The sequence below is a fragment of the Pantherophis guttatus genome, chromosome 2, assembly GCF_059756535.1.
Source record: "Pantherophis guttatus breed Tessera chromosome 2, ASM5975653v1, whole genome shotgun sequence".
In the NCBI taxonomy this organism is placed as follows: Eukaryota; Metazoa; Chordata; class Lepidosauria; order Squamata; family Colubridae; genus Pantherophis; species Pantherophis guttatus.
Genome location: NC_142064.1, coordinates 138,973,566 through 138,998,328, shown reverse-complemented (window position 1 = coordinate 138,998,328; position 24,763 = coordinate 138,973,566). Strand labels below are relative to the sequence as shown.

Sequence of the window (24,763 nt, the reverse complement as noted above, 5' to 3'; positions counted from 1 at the left end):
GGTACAAGAGAAGGGAAAATATTTCTATCCCATTGTACCAGGAAAATGCTGTCGCAAGTCAGAACTGACTTAAGTCTTCTGTCCTTTTTTGTGGAAACTCTGGCTTTTATTCCATCAGACAGTTGTAAGATGTCAAGGTAGTTGACCAGAAAGGAATAGAGAACCAGCACAAGAAAGAAATAGTTAAACCTCATTTGTGGAGAAGAGGAGGTTTCAGAGAGAAAACAGTACTTTTCTCTCTGGGCTGGAGAAAGTTTAGGCCTTCCTCCCTGCCTAACCACTCCCCAAATCAGGCCCTTCCTTGCTAAATTGCTAAATTCAGATCTGCTCTGAGATTGTTGAATATTGCAGATGCTGCCTCTGCAAAATAAAACAAAGCAATTAAAATAATTAATTTGCTGCCATTCACAAAAAGATCACATTTCTAGATCCAGAGGTATAATTAATGTCAATGTGGAAATATTTACAATACAGATAGCAGGTTGAGCTGAAACAGAGATGGCCTAGTCAGTTTTTTCTTCAATAATAAAATACAGTCTGTTGCTATTTAAATTACAGCCACTATGAATATCCATCTATTCATGTACACATGCGTATGTATGTATGTATGTATGTATGTATGTATGTATGTATGTATCTGTGTTCTATATCATGTTTTGTTCTCTTAGTGATCCTTAAACAGCCAGTTTAATTAAGATTTGTTGCCTGGACAGATTAGAGTAGTGTTTTTCAACCTTGGCAATGTGAAAATGTATGGACTTCAAACTAGCTAGTGAATTCTGGGAGATGAAGTCCACACATCTTCAAGTTGCCAAGATTGGGAAACACTGGATTAGGGAATACAGAGTAGTCATAAACAAACTTTGTACTTCGTTTCATAATGCCTTTTTAACTGCTTGTGTTTTCTGTTACTGGCTTGTATTTACTATGTAAAAATGGGGCGTCTGTCTAATGCAGCAAGAAGGAGGAATAAACCCAAATCAGTAATATTAAAGATATTTGGAGCAGTCATACGTTCTATAGCTGGCTATTCTGTAGGCTCAGAATATATCTGTGTATTGACAGAGACCTCAGCACTAGGTCTTAGAGACAGGGGATGTTACCTATATAGGCATGTGTCATTTCTATATAAGGAAGGTACATACACAACATTCTACTATATTTCTATATAGTAAATGTAAGTCAGTAACAGAAAACTAAAGCAGTGGTTTAGAAAGGGCACTATTCAAACGAAGTGCATACTTTATCGATGGCTGTGCTGTATTCTGTAATCCAGTGTTTCCCAATCTTCCCAACCTTATCCTAGAGTCCAGACTGAGAGACCATCCCCAGAAAAACCAGGAATTTGTGACTTTTTACTCCTGACATTTCTGAAAATGGATTTTCCTGTGGAAGGTCTTTCATCCTCTGTTTTCTAGGTAAGTCTGCTTATATGGGGAGATGGCAGCAAGAGAACTGTTCTGATCCAGTAGACTTAACAATGACACGGCCTTGCAATTAACCATCATTTTATTTTCCTCAATACAAGGACACTATCAGATACTGTGCAAATGGCAACATGATGGCTTCCTCTCTGCTTTGTTAACTCAACACATCCAAATCAAAGGATGGCAAAAAAAAGATCAGATCAAGTGCTGGTGTTCTTCTCGGGGCAATTGGTTCAGAGCACAAAGGGTTGCATTTGGTCCTGATTATTCTGAAGAAGGTGATGTCTGAATTATGATAACTCATGGCTCTAATAAATCTACATACATCTGCAGATAGGGAGGAAAGGCATTTACATAAACACTTTCAAGTTTAACTGCCCAGAGTCGCTGTTACAGCATATAACAGTAGCATATATATTTTTTTTAATTTGATTTATATGCCGCCCTTCTCCGGAGACTCAGGGCGGCTTACAATGTGCTCAGCAATAGCCTTCATCCTTTTGTATATTTATACAAAGTCAGCTTATTGCCCCCACAACTGGGTCCTCAATTTACCTATCTTAGAAAGGATGGAAGGCTGAGTCAACCTTGAGCCTTGGCGAGATTCGAACCTGCAGTAATTGCAGGCAGCTGGTCTTAATAACCAGCTTAATGACAGGGTGCCTTAGACCACTGTACTACCAAGGCTCTTTAATATTAAATTTAATATTATAAATTTAATAAATAAGTAAATAATCTCAGTAGAGTTCTCCCAGTAGTCATATATATTTTAATCAAGGGCTAACCAGAAAATATTTGGGTTTTTAAGGAAAAAAATCAGAGTAGATCCCCACAAGACTGAAATCTACCCATGCTTGGAAGCATAGATTGAAAATCTGAAACTGAACAGGTATGATAATTTTGATAATACACTCTACAGCAGGGGTGTCAAACTCCATTTCATTGAGGGCTGCATCAGGGTTGTTTTTGACCTCGAGGGCTGAGGGTGGGCATGGCCAGCTTGACGTCACTAGTGTCAGGGGCGTCTGTGGTAGCCCGAGTGCTCTGCCAAGCAAAAATGGGCTCCTGAGCTCCATTTTTGCTGGCAGAGGCACCGCGGGCTGGTCCTTCACTGTTTCCAGGGTGGCCAGAAATAACGCCTGTCTTCCCCCAAACAATTTTTAGCAGAAGAATACATGTAATTTTTTACACATAGAGAAAAAAAAATACAATGTGTTTGTTGTTGGAAAGTGGTACATTTGAAAAGGATTTGGGGCTTCATCAGATCACAAGGGAAGTCTTTTCTACTTGCACCTAATCACACCATAAACATACCCTGACAACATATTTTTTCTGCAGCACCCCCAAAATATTGCCTTCATGTCATTTCCAGTCCATGAATAAAGTTAGGTACTTAGATTTAGATACCACGTGCAATTGTCCTTGGTTGTAGGGATGTCTGTTTTCTTTATTCTGGCATCATATATAGGCAGCCTCAAAAAGTGTAAATCTTATTAGGCTTGCTGTCAGATCTGCCACAGCTTAAACCTCTAAATAGAAACGATCTTTGGCTCCATTTGTTGAGAAAGGAACAGTTTATTAGCAATCAAGTGTATTGCAATAGTGCAAAATCAGAACTGAGAATTGCACGCCAAAATCCCTAAATTCTACTTTTCCATCTCTTAACTCATTGCCCACTCCAGTGTAACCAATCCATCAGGCAAGATGTTTTCCTAACTGTACCAGTTAAAGCATAAGTTTGGTATGCAGGCTCCCAATTGCCTTGGAGGCATATCAAGAAATTCTAGTGACCAGGAAGAAATATAAGCTGGGGAGGCAGCAAATTTCACATTGGTGTGTGTGTATATTTTGTTGACTCAAGGACGAGTAGAAAGCAATTCAGCTCAGCAGTAGTAAAAAAGGCTCAAAGCATTATGAATCAGCAATTCAAAGGTTACTGAAGTTCTAAACTCTATGAAGAGAAGTGTATCACCCAGTTCTGCTTTGGTGAGACTTCTGGGGAAATTCTCTGATGTCTCATGTTTCTGAGGATCTGCCTGTGAAGACAATTCAAAACTTTCCACTAGTGAAAAGTGCTGCTATCAAGAGTTAGTAGGAGCTAGAGCCGAGCTGCATAATCAGCGGCTCCAGGACCTTGAAAACTTTAGGTACAGTTTCAAGTCCCCTTCAGAATTAGCTACCACCTCAATTCTTAATGTGTTAGAAAAATAAAATTAATAATTGAAAAGTAATTATAAATTTAATTAATTTAGTGTAATTTTAACTGAAGCAAATTGATTCAACTGTAGGTGTTGTTCTAGGCATTTAAATAAATGCAGCGAAAGCTCGATAGAATAAAATAAATAAAGCAACAATTAGCAGTTTGATATTGAAGAATAAGGACAAATCTATCTCAGCATTAATTGTGACAATAACATCTCTCTACAGTGCATATGAAGACAGAATAACAGAACAACAAAGTTGGAAGGGACCTTGGAGGTCTTCTAGTCCAACCCCCTGCTCAAGCTGGAAATCTTATACCATTACATACAAAAGGTTACAATGATGATGTAAGATGATGGCTGATCTTTCCAAAGAAACATAGTTGTGAGCTACCAATAGAGCTCTCCTCCATAAATTTAATTACTTTTTTTAAAGTCATCTGTGCTGTCAGCTATTGCCAGATCTTGCAGCACTGAATTCCCAAACTTATTAATAGAGAGAAAATGTTATAGAGCCTGAGCTTAGGAACCTTCTGATCATATTACCAAGTGCTTTACCATCTGACATCAATGGCAGTTCAATTTGTAACTAGGACTCATAGTTAACCGTCTTCTAAATTTAAGCTTCTAAACTATTTCGGAATTGATGTTTTTTTAAAAAAATAACATTGTTTTTTTTTCTCATTTTTTCAGTGACCCATGTAATGACAAAATGGACAGTGTTTGTTTTAATGTACATAGTTCAGAACAGTTTATCTTCAATTTTTAAGGGTCTCTGTGTGTATGCACTCAGATAGATAATATACACATACACACACACATACATAAATATGTATGTATATCTTTTGGAATTATGTATATTAGGCAATCCTGTCAAAAGTGTATATGGGAATGTTCAGCCTGTTAAGGGTTTCATCCCTTTCTTTTGAACCTTTTAGAAAAGGGGTGGCAAACTTGATTTCATTGAGGGCCACACCAGGGTTGTGTTTGGCCTGGGGGGGGGGGGCATGGCCACTGTGGGCATAGCCATTGTGGGCGTGGCCAGCTCAACATCACTCCAGGCGGGGCTGGGGGGGGATCCACTTTTGCTAGTAGTTTGTTTTGCTAGCACTCTGCCAGTGAAAATGGAGCTCAGGGGGCCCCATGCGACCCTCCGGGCTCCATTTTTGGCTGTGACAGCCTCCTGCAGCACTCTGCCAGCAAAAAGGATCCAGCTTGCGGTTCTTGAGTTTGATGCCCCTGTTTTAAAAGAATCCAGCTGGAGGTGGCAGAGCTCTTTTTAATTAGATTAAATATTAGCTAATGCCTTGAACTTTTTTTCCCCAGTGGCACCATCCCCTTTTTAAATATAACCTTAACAGTCCACACAATAATTGCATGCAACCTTAAATCCCCAAAATATTGCTTGTCTTCAGATTAAACTATAATAGAGATGTTGTCAGTGCTGTGAAACTATTAAAGACTGGTGAAATTACAAGAATGATGGGGTGCCCTCTGTAAGCATGAATCTGGCCTTTAGTTAGCTTTTCTTCCTTTCATTACTGTCATGGAGCGGAAGTATGACACTGCCTGGGCATCACAACTGTGAGAAATTCTCCAGTTCTCCACTTCGAAATTTGACCAAAAGTCACTTCTGCACACAAAGACACATGGCTATTATTGTTAGAAGAGGAACCAAGTCACAGCTGTTTATTATAACGTTAAAAAGGAGAACCAGCAAATTATTTTGAGGTTTTGAGATCCACACAATTCTGTTCTGCATTTAGAGAGGATTTTTCAGGGATTCAAAGGACTTCTCAGTAAGCTCTCAATCTTTATCATGATTGGATAAAGTATGCTTATGTTTTTACAGACTAAGATGAGGGGTGTGTTGATAATATGGCATGTTGAGCGGCCTCACATCACGTGCCATACATGAATAAACTATAATTAGCTGAATTCATACAACAAAAAAAGCAATATGCCATGGCTTGCAAACCACAATGGCTAAATTCACACATTATGCTAAGCAAAAACAAAACAGTCCTTATTATGGTTTAGGGCAGTGGTGGGATTCAAATAATTTAACAGTTTAATTTAATCAGTAGGGCAGTTCTCTGCCCTACTGATTTCTTCCCACAACCAATTCATCAAACTGCTCAGAAAGTTAACAACCGGTTCTCCCGAAGTGGTGCGAACCGGCTAAATCCCACCACTGGTTTTGGGTTACCATGAAGCCAGCCATTGTGCCTCATATGTTACATGAATCTGATACTTAAGTCATACTGTTAATTGCTATTAAACACTAGGGCTAAAACAATAAAGAGTAGTGATAGAGGAGGGAAAACAGAAGTCAACAGAATATCTAAATCCATATTGCATTTAAATTTAACAATTTTAACTTAGAACTTCTTCGGTGTCACCCTGGGATGTCATCTTCCTTAGCTGATAGATTATCACCTATGTCTGGAAGAGTTTTCAGCAGCAGAGTCCCAGCTTAAACCCCAAATATCTCCACTTAAATGGATCTAGTATTGGATAAAGGGAAGAACCCAGCTAAATAGGTTCCTATATTGACTTGGCTTTTGTCGACTTCCTATACGCTTATCATATAAAAAAGAAAGAAATGATGACTCTTCAAATTAGAGCCAAGTAAATTGGCACGTACAAAATGTGGTTTGATTGATTCTGTGCAGAAACCTAGCTGTGGTTGAGGAAGCTGTGTGATTATTTAATCGTGGAACAATCTCAAAGTCCTCATCCACATTTAGTACTTCACCATTCCAGCAGTTTCATACATGTGAAATGTGTCTCTGGTGCAACTTGAAGATAATCACATTAGCATTCTGAGCACTGATGAAGCTTGGAGCATAAATTCCAGGTCTCAATCTACTCTGAATTCCTTAAGGAGATAAATTGTAGAAAACATCTCAGATATAAAAATATGTGAAAAGACTTATTTGATTTATTTATTTATTCATTCATTCATTCATTTATATTTCCTATTTCTTAACTGCCTATCTCCCTCAGAGATTGTGTTCAGCGTCCACCTTCTTGTATCCCTCCGAAAAATCCATAGGACTGAATCTGTGTTGATCCCAAAAACTGACATTCAAGAGGTGTGTTTCTTCTGAATCTAGGAATTGTTCAAGTGGCATTTAATCACTGGAAAAGAGGGGGGATGAAAGTAAGTTTATCTTTGTATATGCTGATTTACACCTATCTTTCTCTCTCTCTCTCTCTTTGTCTCTTAAATGAAAATGGACTAAAATCCTGGTTTTAAATGCATGAAAAATTGAGGAGACACTATTTTTAAGCCTTTAGACATTTATTTCTGAGTGATTCCGTTCTGAGGTAAAATGCCATGTGTTTCCATGAATGCCATCTGGAATGCTTACCCTGAGTAGAAACACAGATTATAAATGAAATAAATAATTTGTTAATGTTTCTAGATGAGATGAGTGGCAAGCAAGTCAATCAATCCATAAATCAATTGCTAGATCCAAGAAACTGAAAAGCGTATAAATCATAACCAAAACAATATAATACACTTATCTTAATAGATATCATAGATAGTTATTACATTACCTGCATTCTTATCTAAATTTCCTGGCACTGTAACCCCCAGATGTTCTCTGAAGCCATCCCAGTAGGTAAGGGACAAAAGGTTCATCCAGCTAAAATTAATTCTGGAAGCTGCAATCATGTTGAGATTATGAAAATTTTATGAATCATTGGGCTATAAAGATTTAAAGGGTTCCAGATTCATTTGATTTTACAGTTTCATTGAAGTTCTAGAACCATTTCTCTGTGCTTATAAATTGTAGAACAATATATATGTTTAAAAATGTTTAGATCAGACTTTGACTCAATGTTAGAGTGCACTCCATAGTTCCGAGTTCCAAATATTAATTATCCTCAAGCATTGTGATTTGTAAGTTTCATCCATAGCTTCTTTGGTTTTCACAGAAGATAAAACAGTATCTACCCTGCCCCCCAATGTTTTTATGTTTTTTTTCTCTCTACTCTTGGCAAGATATAATTGCCCAATTTTTGGAACAGAATTATAAAAGGGTTTGATTGTATGATTCCCAAGTCTCCTCTTAAGAGAAGACACAGAAGATAGTTGACATGAGAAGGCGCCTCTTTGGCGTATCCTCTGGGGAATCCAATGTAGACGATGTCTATGAGAATTAGAACTCAAGCCAGTTGTGAAAGGAAGAGGTCACTGAATTTTGCACAGAAGGCAGAGGAGTCTGGGAACAGCTGGAGGAAAAGTAGAACTCAAATGTTGAAGCTGAGGAGCTGGCCAAGAGGAAGAAAGAGAGAACAGAGGAGGAGCAAATACGGGGGAGGGGGGGAGAAACATGGGAACCAGACAGACCTCTCCTGTCATCTAAAATATTGGCCCTAGGATGAATATGTCCAGAGAGAGAGGGTGTGCCACAATCTGAGTATAATCAGACACACAAACAAAGTTCCCTTTGGAAAATAGGAACAGTCAAAGAACACTTCTGACAAATTCTTTCACTTCAGAGCAATCATTGGCGAGATGCACTAAGCCGTAATAAAGTTTGTTTGGCTGTGGCTTAGCCTGAAGTGCAAATTCATTCCTCGCCATTCATAAATCGTACAATAATTGACAGTTTATCGTGTGTTCAACACACATTTGGTGTTCCAAATCAACAGTGGCTTAATATCATTGTGGATCCGTCATATAAACCATGGCTTGGATAAATGCAGAGGTACTACTAAATACTCGTTAAGGTCTGCAAGGAAAATGAATTGGTGACAGAGAAGAGAAAGAAGCACCTGCATTAGATTTACTGGGACATTGTATGCGGGACTTTGATAACGTTCTTTTCTGAGCTCAGTGTTTGTAGGCCAATATTGTTTGAAAGTTGTGCCTGTGTTTTTCTTTCATCAGCAGGAACAAAGCCAGCTGTTTTTTTGTGAGGTAGTTTGTTGCCCTGCGTGGCGGCCTCATGGCTGGAGCCACACTGGTTATGTCTTCCTCCGATAGATCTTTACAGGCTTATAGATCTCTCTGTATATGTCTCCGTTTCTCCCCCATCAACAGCAGAATCTAAACAATCTTGATTCCTGTCCAGCCTGCAACGCCCAGACCACAGGCTGGAATTTTTGAATGGCAGGAAACCGAGACATAGCTTGTTTGTTGTGTTAGGAATCTGTGGGTGAAACAGAACAAAATGAGTCCTGGACTTTCAGGACCCGCATTTTTTCTGCATTTACAAAGAGGAAGGTTGCACGAGTTGGAAGCAGATTGGGCTGGGTCACGACTCTGCTAGATTTAGTTTGGCAGGAGTTTTTCTTTCACAAGGAAGTGAACAAATAAGTAACCCCCTGCCCTCAGAAGGGGGGGGGGAATCCATTTTGCTCCTATCTTCTCAGTGGAACAGCTGGAACATTTTTGGATTCTCGCAAAGAGTATTTTTATATCCTTGATGAGGTTGCTGCAAAACCCCCAAGTCTCTCTCTCAAATCAACAGTTGACCTCAGTTCATGAAGATACAAGAGCAAAGCTGGAAAAAAGCCAGAAATGCAGCAAAAAAAAAAAAAAAAATCCATCATCATCACAGTAGTGTAGGGAAACCCAGGATCTTTTGAGGCCAGAGTCTACCCCTAAATAGCTTTTTGTCTTCTGGATGGGCAGGAAGAGTTGAGAACAGAAATATAAAAACTTTAGGTTCACAAATGAACTGGATGTGCAATGAGGCCCTGCACATTACCTCTTTCGTGTCTTATTATTAAGGGTTATTAAGATTATTGACAGCCTTCTAGTGCATTTATTTGCAGATGACACTAAGCTGGCAGGAATAGCTAACACCCCAGAAGAAAAACTCAGGATTCAAAAAAATCTTGACAGACATGAACAATGGACCCTGTCCAACAACATGAAATTTAATGTGGAAAAAAGCAAGGTTTTACACTTAGGCAGGAAAAACCAAAGGTACAAGTACAGATTAGGCAAAACCTGGCTCAAAAACAGTAACTGTAAGAGGGACCTTGGAGTCCTAGTAGGACAATCACTTAAACATGAGCCAGTAGTGTGTGGCAGCAGCCAAAAAAGCTGATACAATCCTTCCTTGTATAAACAGAGGCATAGAATCAAAATCACGTTAAGTATTAATATTGTTTTATAAATCCTTAGTAAGACTACACCTGGAATACTGCATCCAGTTTTGGTCACCACACTACAAAAAAGATGTTGAGACTTTGGAAAAAGCGCAAAGAAGAACAACTAGGATGATTAGGGCCTGGAGACAAAAATATGCTTTATTTATTTATTTATTTATTTATTTATTTATTTATTTATTTATTTGATTTTTATACTGCCCCCTCTCCCGAAGGACTCGGGGCGGTGAACAGCCAAAATTAAAAACATACAATATAAACATTAAAATACATTTAAAACAGAATTAAATCCAAAATGGCTCCCCAATTTAAAACGCCTTACCCATGACCCTATAAATATAAATAAGACAAATTTAAAATTTAAAATTTCCACATTTAAAATTTCCACATTTAAAAAGGGGGAAGATTTAGGCCAGGCCAGCTTGATGAAATAGAAAAGTCTTAAGCACGCGGCAGAAGGTGCGCAGATCCGGGATCCTACGTATCTCCGGGGGGAGCTCATTCCAGATCGTAGGTGCCCCCACAGAGAAGGCTCTCCCCCTAGGGGCCGACAGCTGACATTGTTTGGCCGACGGCACCCGGAGGAGCCCCTCTCTATGGGAGCGTACTGGCCGGTGGGAGGCTATTGGTGGTAGCAGGCGGTCCCGTAAATAACCAGGTCCTAAGCCATGGAGCACTTTAAAGGTGATAACCAAAACCTTGAAGCGCACTCGGAAGACCACCGGGAGCCAGTGCAGCTCGCGCAGGAGAGGTGTTACATGGGAACTCCATGTCGCTCCCATCACCACCATAACAGTTGCAGGAATTAGATCTGTACAGCCTAGAGAAAAGGACTAGGAGTGACATGATAGCAATGTTCCAGTATTTGAGGGGCTGCCACAAAGAAGAGGGGGACAACTTATTTTTGAAAGCACCAGAAGGCAAGACAAGAAACAAAGGATGGAAACTAATCAAAGAGAAAAGCAACCTGGAATTAAGGAGAAACTTCCTAACAGGAGGACAATTAACCAGTGGAACAGTTTGCCATCAGAAGTTGTGGGTGCTTCATCACTGGAGGTGGACAGCCACATGTCTGAGATGGTATAGGGCAGTGATGGCGAACCTTTTTGGCACCCAGTACCCAAACTGGAACATGCACGCCAGGGGTGGGTTCTATTTACCTTTACTACCAGTTTGCAGCAGGGCCACGTGCGTGCGCGCACTCACTTCACTCGTGCAGAAGCATTTTGATGATGTCAGGGTGCATGAGCGGCGCCTCCTGCCGGTTTTACTACCGGTTCTATAGAACTGGTGCAAACCGGGGGCAATCCACCACTGGTGCGCACATGTGTGTGCATGTGTGTGCACCAGAGTGCCGGAAACCCAAAGACCAGCTAGTCGGTGTGCATGCACACACCGTCCAGCTGGTCTTCAAGTTTCCAGCATGCGCATGCATGCCAGCCAGCTGGCCTTCACACATGCTGGAGCACCAGAACCCAAAGACCAGCTGGATGGTGCCCGCCTGGTTTTTGGGTGTGTTTTGGGGCATTTTCAGCTCATTTTTCAGGCTGTTTTTCAGGCCATTTTTGGCTTGAAAAATAGACAAAAATGGCCCCAAAAAGGCCTGCTTTTTGGCTGTTTTCAGGCCCGCAAAGACCAGCTGGCCAGCACACATGAGTGCCGGAAAACAGAAGACCAGGTGGCAACATCACATGTGCCCACAGAGAGGGCTGTGCGTGCCACCTCTGGCACGTGTGCCATAGGTTCGCTATCACGGGTGTAAGGTTTCCTGCTTGAACAGGGGGTTGGACTAGAATGCCTGCAAGATCCCTTCCAACTCTATTCTGATTCAATAGAAATTGAAATGCTACTGCTGTTGCTGTGGCTGTTGCGATACATAGGGTTGCCAGGTCTGCTTCCAAAAAATAGCGGACAAGCCAGGGGAGGGGGGGGGGGTTAAGTAGTAAAAAAATAAAAAAAATTACAATTAAATTATATATTTTCTTACAAACATTTTAACACGTATTAAAATAATCACTTCAAAACTTTACTTAAAATTCAAAACATCAAATATATTATAATAATATGTAAAATATTAAATTACATTTTAATTTCATCATAAAGCTTTTGAATAAAAAAAAGTCCACTATTTTGTGAAAAAAAAATAGTGAACATAATGTGAAAAAAGCAGACTGTCCGCTCAAATAGTGGACACCTGGCAACCTTACACAAAGATAGGAGAGGGATACAAATTCACTCTTAATTTGAATAGCCCAATGGTCAGGATAAAGACTGACCATGAACATTTCCATAGAGATAATTATCCTAAGATAATTTCAGCAACTGTGTCTTCCCAGTTCATTTGTTTCCTTGGCAGAGTTCCCAGCTCTACAGTATCTTTTCCCTCTTATTTTATTTGATGTTTTTTCTTTCTTTCCCTCAGATGGATGACCATACTCTGTACATTTATCCTTCGTTTAAAAAAAAGGATATGTGTGTAGAAATAGGCACAAGACACATTTTAATAGGACAAGTTTTATTACAGTGTGTGTTTGAAAAGTGCTTATTAGTAATTCATTTTGTTTTTTTCATTCTGCAGAGAAAATGCTTTCTCAAGAAGCTATCGCTGGCCTTTTTTCAATAATTCTGTGTCTTGCAGGAAACATCTCACTCACAGCTGGTAAGAAATATTTGAAGAATAGAGAGGCTTCTCTGGAATTGTGTTGTTTAGATGAATTACGAAGTTTAGAGAAAAATATTGATGTCGAGCTCCACTGTCATTCACAAATTTTGTTCATTTTATGTGATAACTCTTCATTTGCTTCAGTATATTTTATTGAATCAGCTTTATTCATTGTATTAAGACTATGGCTTACAAACCACAGTGGCTTGATTCATAAATCCTTTTAAACCAAAACCAAGCAAACCACATTAAGGTTAGTGTCATATGTGAATTCTTATTGTCTGAAGGTCTCCTGTTGTAGAGGGAATAGAGAGTGGCCTTGAAGGACAGTGGGAAGATCTGTTATCAAGGCAAAAATCAGACAAGCCTGTTTTGAGCACATTCCAAGAAAAAAAATTAATAAAATGCCTCAGACAAGCCCTTCCCTAATTCACATGAAGATAAAATGTGGGAAGCACATTCATACTTACAAAATTCTGTTACTATGACTGTTCTAATTAAAATATTTATCAGAACACCACAAATACAGATGGCATTTGTTTCTTAATGTGGTCTACTTTATAGGGCGGACACCTATTCCTTCAAAAACTCCTACCCCTTCTTCCTTTCTGCCCAGTACACTTGTAACACATTGCAAGCACAACTATCTTGGTTTTATCAGATCTCTCAAAAAAAAAATCTCAACTTTTTCACCGAAACTGATGGAATCTCTTCCCAGGACTTTAACGGCAACTTAATTGGTGACTTCCAGTGAGCCATATTCACATACTTTTATGAGCATTCCTAACATTATAATCTTCATTTTCACCACTTCTGTGATTTTCCTTTCCACAAAAGAATCTCTCTGTGCAGTGTTTCCTTGTTTACTCCTTCCTTGGCATAGTGTCCCGTTTCCTCTGCTGTTTTCCGCAGGGTTGACGTTTGGAACATACAGCTTTGTAGTTTTGTGAAATGCCATACACGTAGACGTGGCTATCTAACTCTAGCATTAGAGAGCACTGATTAATTTGTGGATAATTATGCCCAGTTTCAGAAGATAAAAAGGGAAAGGAGGGAAAGAATTCAACTTACAGTATCACACTGTCCCAGCATGCAGCTGAGAAAGCTGGAGGATCACTATGAAAAGCTTAAACATTGACACCCAGAAGCTAAATGTGGCTCTTTCTTAATGAGATGCCTTATGTGCTTCAAGGGAAATAAAACTTCCAGAAGGGTCTTTGAAGAAACCAATGTTAAAATGTATTTTGTGTCTGAAGAAATGGGGAGGGGGGAGTGGAGAAACAACACAGATCTTACAGTTTTATCATCTGGGCCAAGCTAGCATCTACCAAATGGCCCTGTTTTTTTATTCTCCCAGTACTGAATACCACACTTTTAATGCTAGTGATTGATAGTATTTTCCAGAGTTGTCCAACCATTATTGTACAAAATAACAATAACAATGTTGGCTTTACAGTACTTCAGCAATAGTTGGGTTGATCATAGGAACATGCTGGAAGCCACTTTTGTAGAAGTGACTCGTGACTGATTTTTGTATGCTTTTGATGGTTACACCAGAACACTTCATTAGATGCCAGTAGAATGCTTACTAAGAATAATGGGCAGGGCAGACGGATTAGATTAGAACCGTCACTGTTTTCTCCTCTTCCTTATCAATAGTTTGGTGGAAAAGCAGCAAAGCATGTCATCTGGGAACAATTCCCCACCAGCTTCTTTCTGATAACAATCTGAGCAACAAAACCCAAGCAGAGAATCTGGGGACAGAGTGAGAGAGAGTTTGAACTGTTACTCTGCTTCTTATTCACTCCTGCAATTTGGATCCAGACAGCTTGGGTGTAATTGGTCTCCACAAGAGGGAAAAAAACATTTTTAAAAAAAAAAAAAATCTGAAATTACCATTATGTGAAAGACCTTTCCTAGCCAAGTACAGGGACTGATTCTTTGTGCCAGCCTTTCTTAGGAATGGAGACCAGGCGGGAATTCCAGTGACAAGTTCTGCAGAACACTTTGAAGTAGTGATTCAAGTGGTGGATATTCCCCATTGGTTTTTGCCTCTATTCTTGTATTGTGCTTTACCTTTTTTCTGGGATGCTCAAGGTAATATTGTCAGGACCTAGAGAGCTCCCATCCATGGATCCAACCAAAGCTTGCTTCTTGTCTCCTCTATCGTTACTGCTTTTGAAAGCATTTAATGTTAAATATTGGCTGGATCAAGTAGGCAACCTTTCTGGCACCACATATGTCAAAGCAGAACTTCAGGAGACATCCAGTGTATTTATATGAGTGCGCGCATGGATACAGACACATATCCTCTTAGATGCATTTCTGTGCATAGACATATACTGCTCACTGCCAGCAGTTTGATTCTGACCAGTTCAAGGTTGTCTCAGCCTTCCAGTTTTCCGAGGCTGGTAAAATGAGGACCCAGATTGTTGCTCCAACTCTGGAAGTATTAAAGAAGAGATTTTTTTTTTCTTTGATTTATATGCCGCCCTTCTCCGGAGACTCAGGGTGGCTTACAATGCGTTAAGCAATAGCCTTCATACTTTTGTATATTTATACAAAGTCAGCTTATTGCCTCCACAAACTGGGTCCTCAATTTACCTACCTTAGAAAGGATGGAAGGCTGAGTCAACCTTGAGCCTGGTGAGATTCGAACTTACAGTAATTGCAGACAGCTGGTGTTAATCACAATGCTATCAGTCTGCTGAGCCACCAGTAACTCCTGGTGGATTGGATAACCTTTTGTCTGAGATGGGATAGGGTTTCCTGCCTAAGCAGGGGTTGGACTAGAAGACCTCCATGGTCCTTTCTAACTCTGTTATTCTATTCTAAATATTGGAACAGTGCTATTTTATTGTGAGTGGACTAAGGAGAAATTTCCTAAGGGTGAGACCAATCAAATTGGCCACGCCCACCCAGTCACATGACCACCCAGCCCATCCAGCCAGTCATTAGGGCAGAGAATCGGTTGTTAAATTATTTGAATCCCACCATTGGCTAAACCATGTCTGTTTAATCATAATTTACTAAATTATGATTCATTAAAATAAATTATAAAATTAAGTTATTAATAAAGAAGAAAATTCGGTGTAGCGATTAAGGTTTAGGCCTAAAAACAAGAAGGCTGTGAGATCTAGGTAGGAAAAACTGGCTGAGTGATCTTGGGCCAGTCTAACTCACTTCACTTGGGTTCCTGTTGTGGGAAAAATAGAATGAGATATTGGTGTGTTCATCACCTTAAATTGTAAAAGGTGGGATCCAAATCTTTAAAAAAAAAAAGGGGGGGGGGGTTTTCACCCAATATTTTTAACTAAAACCAAACAAATCCTAATTGTGTGACTCCAGCCACTAGATACCATACAGCTGTTGTATCAGTTGATTTAGAAGACATATGAACAAATAATATGATATCCATTCATATCTGTGAATTATATTTTCTTTTGTGTTACAGGTCAGCCGAACTGCGTCTGTATGCAATCAGTATGTTCAGAAAATTTCACATGCTCAGGAGATTGGTGTTTTGTAAGCAAACACTTGGAGGATGGGAAAACGATCGATAAGAAAGGCTGCCTGAAGGAAGCAAATGAATTTTGCTGGGGCTCTATCACAAAAACCTACGGCATAAAATGCTGCCAGGGCAACATGTGTAATTTCAATCTTTCCATCTGGCTAATAGGTATTTTTTTAAAAAATTCCTTCTATAAAGACTAACAAGATTGTGTGTATTTTGACTTTCCCCCTACAATAATATACACAATAGGTTGTAGTATTATACACACACGCACACAGACACGCAGCCAGCAGTTGTAATCTTTCCATTCTTGGACAAAATGAGGTGCCATACATTTTGTGAATGGATTAGCTGCTAATCAACCCTATTTAATGTTATAATTCTGCTTTCTTTTTAAAATTGGATTGTTACTCACCATAGTTATCCCTTGATGGTTTTGGTTTTGTGCAGAAGTTAGGTTTCCAATAAGGTTAAGAGGTTGCTTTAGGTGCTAAGCTTTCCTGCTTTTTAGAATCATAGGACTGGAAGGCCCCTCGGATGTCTTCTAGTCCCTGCCCATGGCAAGACACTTTACACCACCCCAGACAAATGGCTGTCCAATCTTTTCTTGAAAACCTCCAGTGATGGAGCATCTACAACTCCAGGAGGCGAGCTCTTCCATTGATTACTTGTTCTCACTGTCAGGAACTTTCTCCTTAGTTTTAGGTTGGATTTCTCTTTAACCAGTTTCCATCCAATGTTTCTTGTCCTACACTCAACTGCTTTGGAGAATAAGTTGTCCTCATTCCTCTTCTCTCTGGCAGCTCTTCAAGTACTGGAAGACAGCTAACATGTCACCTTCTCTTTGTTAGGCTAGACATACCTAGTTCCCTTAATTGTGCATCATTTTAATTATCTCTAAACACCATATTAATGTTATTTCTTGTTAATTATATCGTCAGAGGAAATGAAAATCCAAAGACTATATGGCTTTCTGAGTTATAGAGTGAAGACATTCTGATGACTCTTTCCAGAGAGATATTTTCATTTCTTTAGAATAACTGGGAAGCCATACATGGTTAATCTATATAGGACCCATTGCAGGGGTGAAATCCAGCAGGTTCTGACAGGTTCTGGAGAACCGGTAGTGGAAATTTTGAGTAGTTCCAAGAACCGGTAGCTGAAATTTTGAGTAGTTCAGAGAACCGGCAAATACCACCTCTGGCTGGCCCCAGAGTGGGATGGGAATATAGATATTGCAATATCCTTCCCCAAGGGGTGGGGTGGGAATGGGGATTTTGCAGTATCCTTCCCCTGCCATGCCCACCAAGCCACACCACGCCCACCAAGCCACACCATGCCCACCAAGCCACGCCAACAGAACCGGTAGTAAAAAAGTTTGGATTTCACCACTGACCCATTGCCATCAGAAAAGCAGTAGTAACCAACTTTAACCCTGGGATTTGATTATTGGACTTGTTTATGGCTATAGAAGTACCAAGTATTATGGTTGATTCTAACTCAAAGGGTCATTGTATTTTACATTTGCATTGCACCGAAAAAAAGTCAGGAATTACTTTTTTCTGCAGCTTTTTTTTTTTCTTTCTTAGCATTCCCCAGTTTTGCTTTTTCCCTGTCCTTTCCTTCTTTTCCCTTTAATTTCTTTATTATTATTTTTTTTGTACATTTTTGTATATTTTGTATATTTTTTTGAAATTTAATAAAGTTTTATTAAAAAAATTTAAAAAAAAGCCGCAGTAACTAAATGGATTCTTCTTCCAATCAGATGAAGGTCTGCCTGAAGAGGGCCCATCTTTGAAGAACCTTCTCCTGATGATCCTGGTTCCGTTGTTTGCTATTTTAATTCTCATTATATTAATTGGTCTCTTTGTCTGGAAGTGGGCCCAAAGCCGGCGGAGACATATGCCATTTGGGTCTAATGAACTAGGCGACGTGGATTTTATGCTGAAGAACTCTCTGGCTGGGGACAGCACTTTAGAAGTAAGTCTGCATTAGGAACGGCATTCAATGCCACTGTGGTTAGTTGCTCACTTTACTCTAAGCCAGGGGTCAGCAACCTGCGGCTCTGGAGCCGCATGTGGCTCTTTCACCCCTCTGCTGTGGCTCCCTGTCACTCAAAATATGCATCACAACCACCAATGTGCGACAACCACTGGCACGCCTTTTATTGAGCTTTTCAACCCCCGGTAGGCCAACCATAGATAAATCCAAGAAAAGAAAAGTTTCAGAAGAAAACAGAATGTTTAATTCAATTACATATGCTAATTTTGTGGCCGCTCAAGAAATAGTCAGGCACGGGAAGGGTTTTGTGGCTCCTGGTGTTTTCTTTTCTGTGGGAAACCGGTTCAAATGGCTCTTTGAGTGTTTAAGGTTGCAGATCTCTGCTCTAAGACAACATTGTTTTAATGGTGACAAGTTAGGTTCAAATTCCATGACCTGCATGGAATGCCTTTGGCTTTTTTTTAATCTTACTGCTGTTGAATATTTTCCACTCTAAATTGTTCACCTTTCTTTACTTTGTTGATTGCCCCTCCATCGGAATGAATATATTTGGCTGTAATTACATGTTCCCTGCTATTGTTAGCGCTTCTGCCTTCTCCCATTGGAAGGATCCTAAAGATCGACTAAAGTTTCTTTCAAAGTAACTTCGGTATGAACTATGGAGGAGAAGTTTTCTGAGATGGGAAACCAGAGAAGCTAAATCAAGCTAAACCAAAATGACAAAAGTGCATTAGAATAATTTCTGCCTGGTGTTAGATCTTGATATTTTTATTCTTTCCAACCCAACTGAATATTGGAAAGGAATTATAGGTACAACATTTCATTTAGTAACCGTTCAAAGTTACAACGGCATTGAATAAAGTGATTTATGACTGTTTTTCACACTTACGACCATTGTAAGCATCCCCAAGGTCACATGATCAAAATTTGGAGCCTTGGCAACTGGTTCATATTTATGACGGTTGCAGTATCCTGGGTCATGTCATCCCCTTTTGCAACCTTTTGACAAACAAAGTCAATGGGGAAGCCAGATTCATTTAACAACTATGTTACTAATTTAACAGTTGCAGAAAAAAAGTTCCCACTGCATTCCTGTGATGGAAGCAATTGTCACATAATGCTGCCAATCCCGCCTTCCTTCATGGGCATGTAGTGCAGAGTGCAATTTACTAAGGAGTTGGAAATTCCAGAAGCAGGCTTGGCATGCTTATTACACTCACCAAAATATACCTCTCCATCAATTCCTCTAAGATTCTTCACATGTTTGACTTGTATTCAGGTCTTGCTGAATGATGACTGCACTACTGGAAGTGGCTCTGGGCTGCCCTTTCTAGTCCAAAGAACTGTGGCTCGGCAGATCACCTTGGTTGAATGCGTTGGTAAGCCAAGGAGAGAAAGAAACATCTGAATTGTCACCGGCGGAGAACTGCTGAACTGGTTGGAAACAAGAATATACATTCCAATTCTCTGATTAAATATACAGATTTGAACCATCACTTTATTCATGAGGCATATCTGGGTCTGGCTTGCACTTTCAGAACACTTCCACACAGCACTCTTTCTAGGCACAATCCCTATAAAGTGTTTTGAGCCTACAGACTATAGATTCTGAAGCAATAGCAACAGCACTTAAGACTTATATATTGCTTCACAGTGCTTTACAGCCCTCTCTAAGTGGTATACAGAGTCAGCATGTTGCCTCCAACAATTTGGGTCCCCATTTTACCAACCTCAGAAATATGGAAGGCTGAGTCAACCTTGAGCCGCTCAGAATCGAACTCCTGAAGTGAGCAGTGAGTTAGTCTGCAGTAGTGCATTCTTACCACTGCATCACCACAGCTCTTGATCTCTGAGAGACCCCACCCTCAATTTGCAAAAAAAGAAAAATTCAATATTGTTAGTACCCTCCCAACCACATTTTAGTGCATGTTGTATAATTCTGAATAATAATAATAATAATAATAATAATAATAATAATAATAATAATACCACCAGCATCACCACCATTGGCACTGACAAAATCACCTTTAGCCAGTTGCAAAAGGCTGCTTTACCTGGAACAGCTTACAAAATCATGCAACAATACCTTTAATATTATTAAACAACAACATCTGCCTATCCCAGGTCATTGGGAGAACTTCATAGGCAAATAAAAATGTCAAATCCAGTCTAAGCATCTGGCCAGCTGCGTAACCAGCCACAGTAATAATATATTTGTAATGGGGTGAATCTGCTCGGCTACCTCCTCATCTCTGAGGATTCCTCCTCAGAAGTCTCACCTAGAGCTGTGAAGGTGGCGTGACATCACTATATTAATTTCATAATCAGAAATTAATTTGCTTTTCCCAAAGCTTCTAATCTTGGTTGTAGGTTGCCCTGAAGGTTGCTGGCATGAGGGAGAAGACAGACAGCCTTGAAGCAGGCCAATTTCCCCCGTAAACAGAAATATCATTTTTCTTCCAGACAGGATTATCCCACTATAAAACAGAAATTTATTAGCTCACTTGCTGAATATAGAACACATCATGAGAGGTGCAAAACAGATTCTGTAGTCGAGCAAAGTAATAGCCTGTCTTCTTTTATGTGCAAGGATTATTTGCGCATGGACAAATTCAAACTCTGGATAGTCTTCCTGCTGTCTGAAGTATTCAGGTCCATTAACAGATGCTCCACCTAAACATGTTAATGTTTATCACTCAGTTCTGAGCCATTTCATTAAACATGTTTCTTTCTGTTATCTGCAAGCCAACCTAAAATGGAGATCAAGCTTGCACTTGGGCTGATCTGCCTTAACTCTGAGATACTGAGAAGAAAATTCTTAACTTAATGGATAAACATTAGGCAAGGAAAGAGCTGTTTGTCATCTGTTAATTTTTCCATGGAAGTATCTCTTATTGCCAGTTTGCCACTAGCAAAATGTTTTGGAATATTTGACTTTGAGTTCTGCTAGTAATCATCCTCTGAACGTTTTGTTCTCAAGCATTTAAAAGTAATATTTAGATTCTGAGTGGGTTGTATATTTATCCATAGCAGTTTTGGATAATAGGCTATAAGAGCCAACTATTCATCAATAACTATTTGTGATTAAATTGATCAAATGATTTTTCACTGTTGTCAATTCCTGCAGCTGCTTTGGCCAAAAAAATAAAAATAAAAAATGAGGCAGGTATGTTAGACATTTAAATGCTAGGATTACATCTCATATGAATGTGAAATATCAGTCAGTTCAGGCAAGAAGTCATTTGTGAAGGCAAGTGAAAGGGTTTGAAAATTATGTTCCTCTCTCCCACAATAGGCAAAGGACGCTATGGGGAAGTGTGGCGTGGTACTTGGCATGGGGAGAACGTGGCGGTCAAGATTTTCTCTTCCCGTGATGAGCAGTCATGGTTCCGTGAGACTGAGATTTACAACACGGTGCTGCTAAGGCATGACAACATCTTAGGTGAGTGGAAACAGTGCAGAAATCCAGCAGCTGTATCAGTCCCAAGAAGTCTTAGGCAAGCAAACGGAGGAAGCACATTTTAAGACCCATGAAGCTAAGTACACTTCCTAAATTTGCACAAGGCTTTTAAAGAGCTGAAGAAGCTCAGAGATTTAAAAATTCTCATTTATCCATACGCATAACATAACATAATCTATAGATACTTGGATAGCTTCTTTGGCTACTTTGGCAATGTACACTGAGCTTTACCCTCCTTCCCTGCCCACAGGATTCATTGCGTCAGACATGACATCACGGAATTCAAGTACTCAGCTCTGGCTAATCACCCACTACCATGAGCATGGCTCCCTCTATGATTACTTGCAATGCACAGTGTTGGACGTGGAGACCTGCTTGCGTCTGGCCACCTCGATCATCTGTGGGCTCGTTCACCTGCATGTTGAGATCTTTGGCACCCAGGGCAAGCCAGCCATTGCTCATCGGGATCTGAAAAGCAGGAATATCTTGGTCAAGAACAATAAGCAGTGCTGCATTGCTGATTTAGGTGAGTGGATTTTAGAGCAAATGTTTTTGACAAAGCAGAGGTGCTGATGTGTACCTTTTTCTTAAAGGTACTCTTTTCAGAAGAGCTTTCTAGGGGAAGTAATCTGAGTTCTTATATTTGCCCCTTAGAACTTCTAAGTCATTAGCCTAATAGCCTTCTACAATCTGGTCACCCTCCGGATGTGTGGGCTTCAGTTCACAGAATTCCTACTGAGAATTTTGGAATTAAAATTGATATATCTGGAAGGTTGGGGGAGCCTGGCCTAACAATATACTTCCCACCCTGGCTGTATGATCCACCTCTGCTACAAATATAGGAACAAAATGTCACACAGGTAGGAATGGAAGGTACAGTCTTGATTAGGCTCCTAGTAGAGGGCTTAGAATTTAACTACTTCCTGTTTACTGCAGTCTTTATCTGGTTTAATTATATTGGTTGTATGGTGTAAAGAATTAGATGCTACATTGTTCTTATCTTGTTCTACTCTTCTCTTTTCATACATGTTCTTATTTTATTATATTTTAGTCTTTTTATTTTAATATGTTTTGTGAGTCCAGGACCTGTTGGAATGGAATGGAATGGAATGGAATGGAATGGAATGGAATGGAATGGAATAATTTCTGAAATAACCACTCCTTTTCACAAGTTCATATCTGACATCCACAGTTTTTTCCAAAAAGGCACATAATTTCCTGAATGCTTTAGTGGTGATTAGTTTGACCTTTGTATGAGTAAACAAATAGATCTGTTTCCAGATATGTTTACAGTGCAATAACTTCAGATAACTCATATAAACAGATCAAGCCATATGTTTTATAGGAAAGGATAAATAACCTATGATTATCAGCCATTCACACTAGGGAGACAAGAGTTTCCTGGCTTCAGATATTAGCTTTTACCAAATCCCAGGGATGCAAGTTAAGCTTTCTGTTTAGACCAGGGTTTCCCAAATTGTGCAGTGTTCCTCTCTCGGGGAAGTGCACTCAGAGTCCAGGGAGAGGTGAAGGACATTTTAGATCAGGGGTCCCCAATCCCCCAGTCTGTGGACCACTATTAGTCCATGGTCCGATGGCAACTGGGCCACACAAGTGGCAGGCGAGCACAGGAAGCTCCATTTGCACTAGCAGTGTGTGTGCACGTGAAACCATCTCCTCCCCCCCCACCACTTCAGCCACCGCCGGCCTGTGGAGCCAGAAAGTTGGGAACCGCTGTTTTAGATATATTGTTAAAATAAATTCACCTTTCTCAAAATTTCATTGTATTGCTTTCATTATTCATTTGTATTCATTTTGATATCTGGATTTTTAGGGTAGATGTGTACATTAATGTTACACTAAAGAGAGGTGTGATGGCAAAAAGTTTAGGAATCCCTGATTTGGACATTCCAAAGAGACTTTTTATTTATTTTTATTTTATTTATTTTGTTGAGTACAAATTAGATAATATATATAAGTATATAAGCGTGAATTGAATACATAAAATGAATACAATTAACAGAAACATTAGGACAGGGACGGTAGGCACACTGGTGCTCTTATGCACACCCCTTACAGACCTCTTAGGAATGGGGTGAGGTCAACAGTCGACAGCCTTAGATTAAAGTTTTGGGGTTTTTGGGATGAGACCACAGAGTCTGGTAGTGCATTCCAGACATTGACCACTCTGTTAATGAAATCATATTTTCTGCAATCGAGTTTGGAGTGGTTCACTTTAAGTTTGTATCTATTGTGTGCTCGTGTATTGTTGTGGTTGAAGCTGAAGTAGTCATTGACAGGTAGGACATTGTAGCAGATGATTTTGTGAGCTATGCTTAGGTCATACTGAAGGCAGTGTAGTTCTAAATTTTCTAAACCCAGAATTTCAAGTCTGGTGGCTTGATTATTAATTAGCCCAGTCAGCCTTATTCCTAATTAGTTTCTCAGTAGAACAGGGTTTATAGAGTGAAAAACAATGGCATCTCTCAGCTCCAAAAAAAGAAGCATGATTCTTACATCATAGAAAGCCAAGTACAAATAAAGGAAAAGAATGGACAGGAGTTGTGGTGCATGTGAACTCATATGCCATAGACAAAGGCAATGCATATACCTTCATCCCATTAAACCAAAGTGCATTCTCATGCTCTCTGTAATGTTAAACAAACCACAAAAGTTATGTTATTCTCCTAAATTCAGGGTAATGCTTTTTTTCCCCAGTTAAATCTGACCTTTTCAATGTTTAGCTTCCTGGTGTAGGATTGCCCAACCATAATGGTGCAGTTGTTCCTCTTTTTCAGGATTGGCAGTCATGCATTCCCAGAGCAATGATTACTTGGATATTGGGAACAACCCACGGGTGGGCACCAAACGCTATATGGCACCTGAAGTTTTGGATGAACAGATTCGTATGGACTGTTTTGAATCCTTCAAGCGGACAGACATTTGGGCTTATGGTCTGGTCCTGTGGGAGATAGCCCGAAGAACCATTGTGAATGGTAAGGAAAGTCGAATGGAAATAAATTAAGATGTGGTAATCTAGGCCTTGCCTCATGGTTCAGGGAAAGTGCTATCCCCTTATTCTTGCCACAGGATGTTTATACCATGGTAAATTGCAAGTGAGACAAGATTCTAAGTTCAAAAGGAGAGCTCTATAAAAATGGATGGAAGCTTTGCAGAAATCAATCCTCTCTGATCCAGACACAATTAGGCGGGTTTTTTTCCTGCTAGTCACAGAATTATTTTAAATATCTGAAATAGCATCTTCATCTGCAACATTTAATGGCTTCTGGCAGTGTGCCCACCTGTTCAGAAAAGGGTAAAATGGAAAGCATTACTGGGAGTTACAGAGAGCCGTCAAACTGA

General features: G+C 39.7%; 1 protein-coding gene across 3 annotated transcripts in view; it reads left to right on the top strand.

The window, feature by feature from the left end:
• Positions 1–24,763, top strand: part of ACVRL1 (activin A receptor like type 1) — a 54,808-nt gene that overhangs the window by 1,848 nt on the left and 28,197 nt on the right. The window contains exons 1-9 of one of the 3 annotated variants that reach the window (XM_087886916.1): positions 1,214–1,418; positions 6,638–6,794; positions 12,342–12,422; positions 15,880–16,104; positions 17,705–17,919; positions 19,220–19,319; positions 21,236–21,382; positions 21,651–21,926; positions 24,199–24,396. In XM_087886916.1, the coding sequence (XP_087743042.1) occupies positions 12,347–12,422; positions 15,880–16,104; positions 17,705–17,919; positions 19,220–19,319; positions 21,236–21,382; positions 21,651–21,926; positions 24,199–24,396 (1,237 nt within the window). In that variant the 5' untranslated portion in view covers positions 1,214–1,418; positions 6,638–6,794; positions 12,342–12,346. Of the gene's footprint in view, positions 1–1,213; positions 1,419–6,637; positions 6,795–12,341; positions 12,423–15,879; positions 16,105–17,704; positions 17,920–19,219; positions 19,320–21,235; positions 21,383–21,650; positions 21,927–24,198; positions 24,397–24,763 lie in introns of those variants that run through there. The other 2 variants (XM_034412408.3, XM_034412410.3) reach the window with 2 other exon arrangements.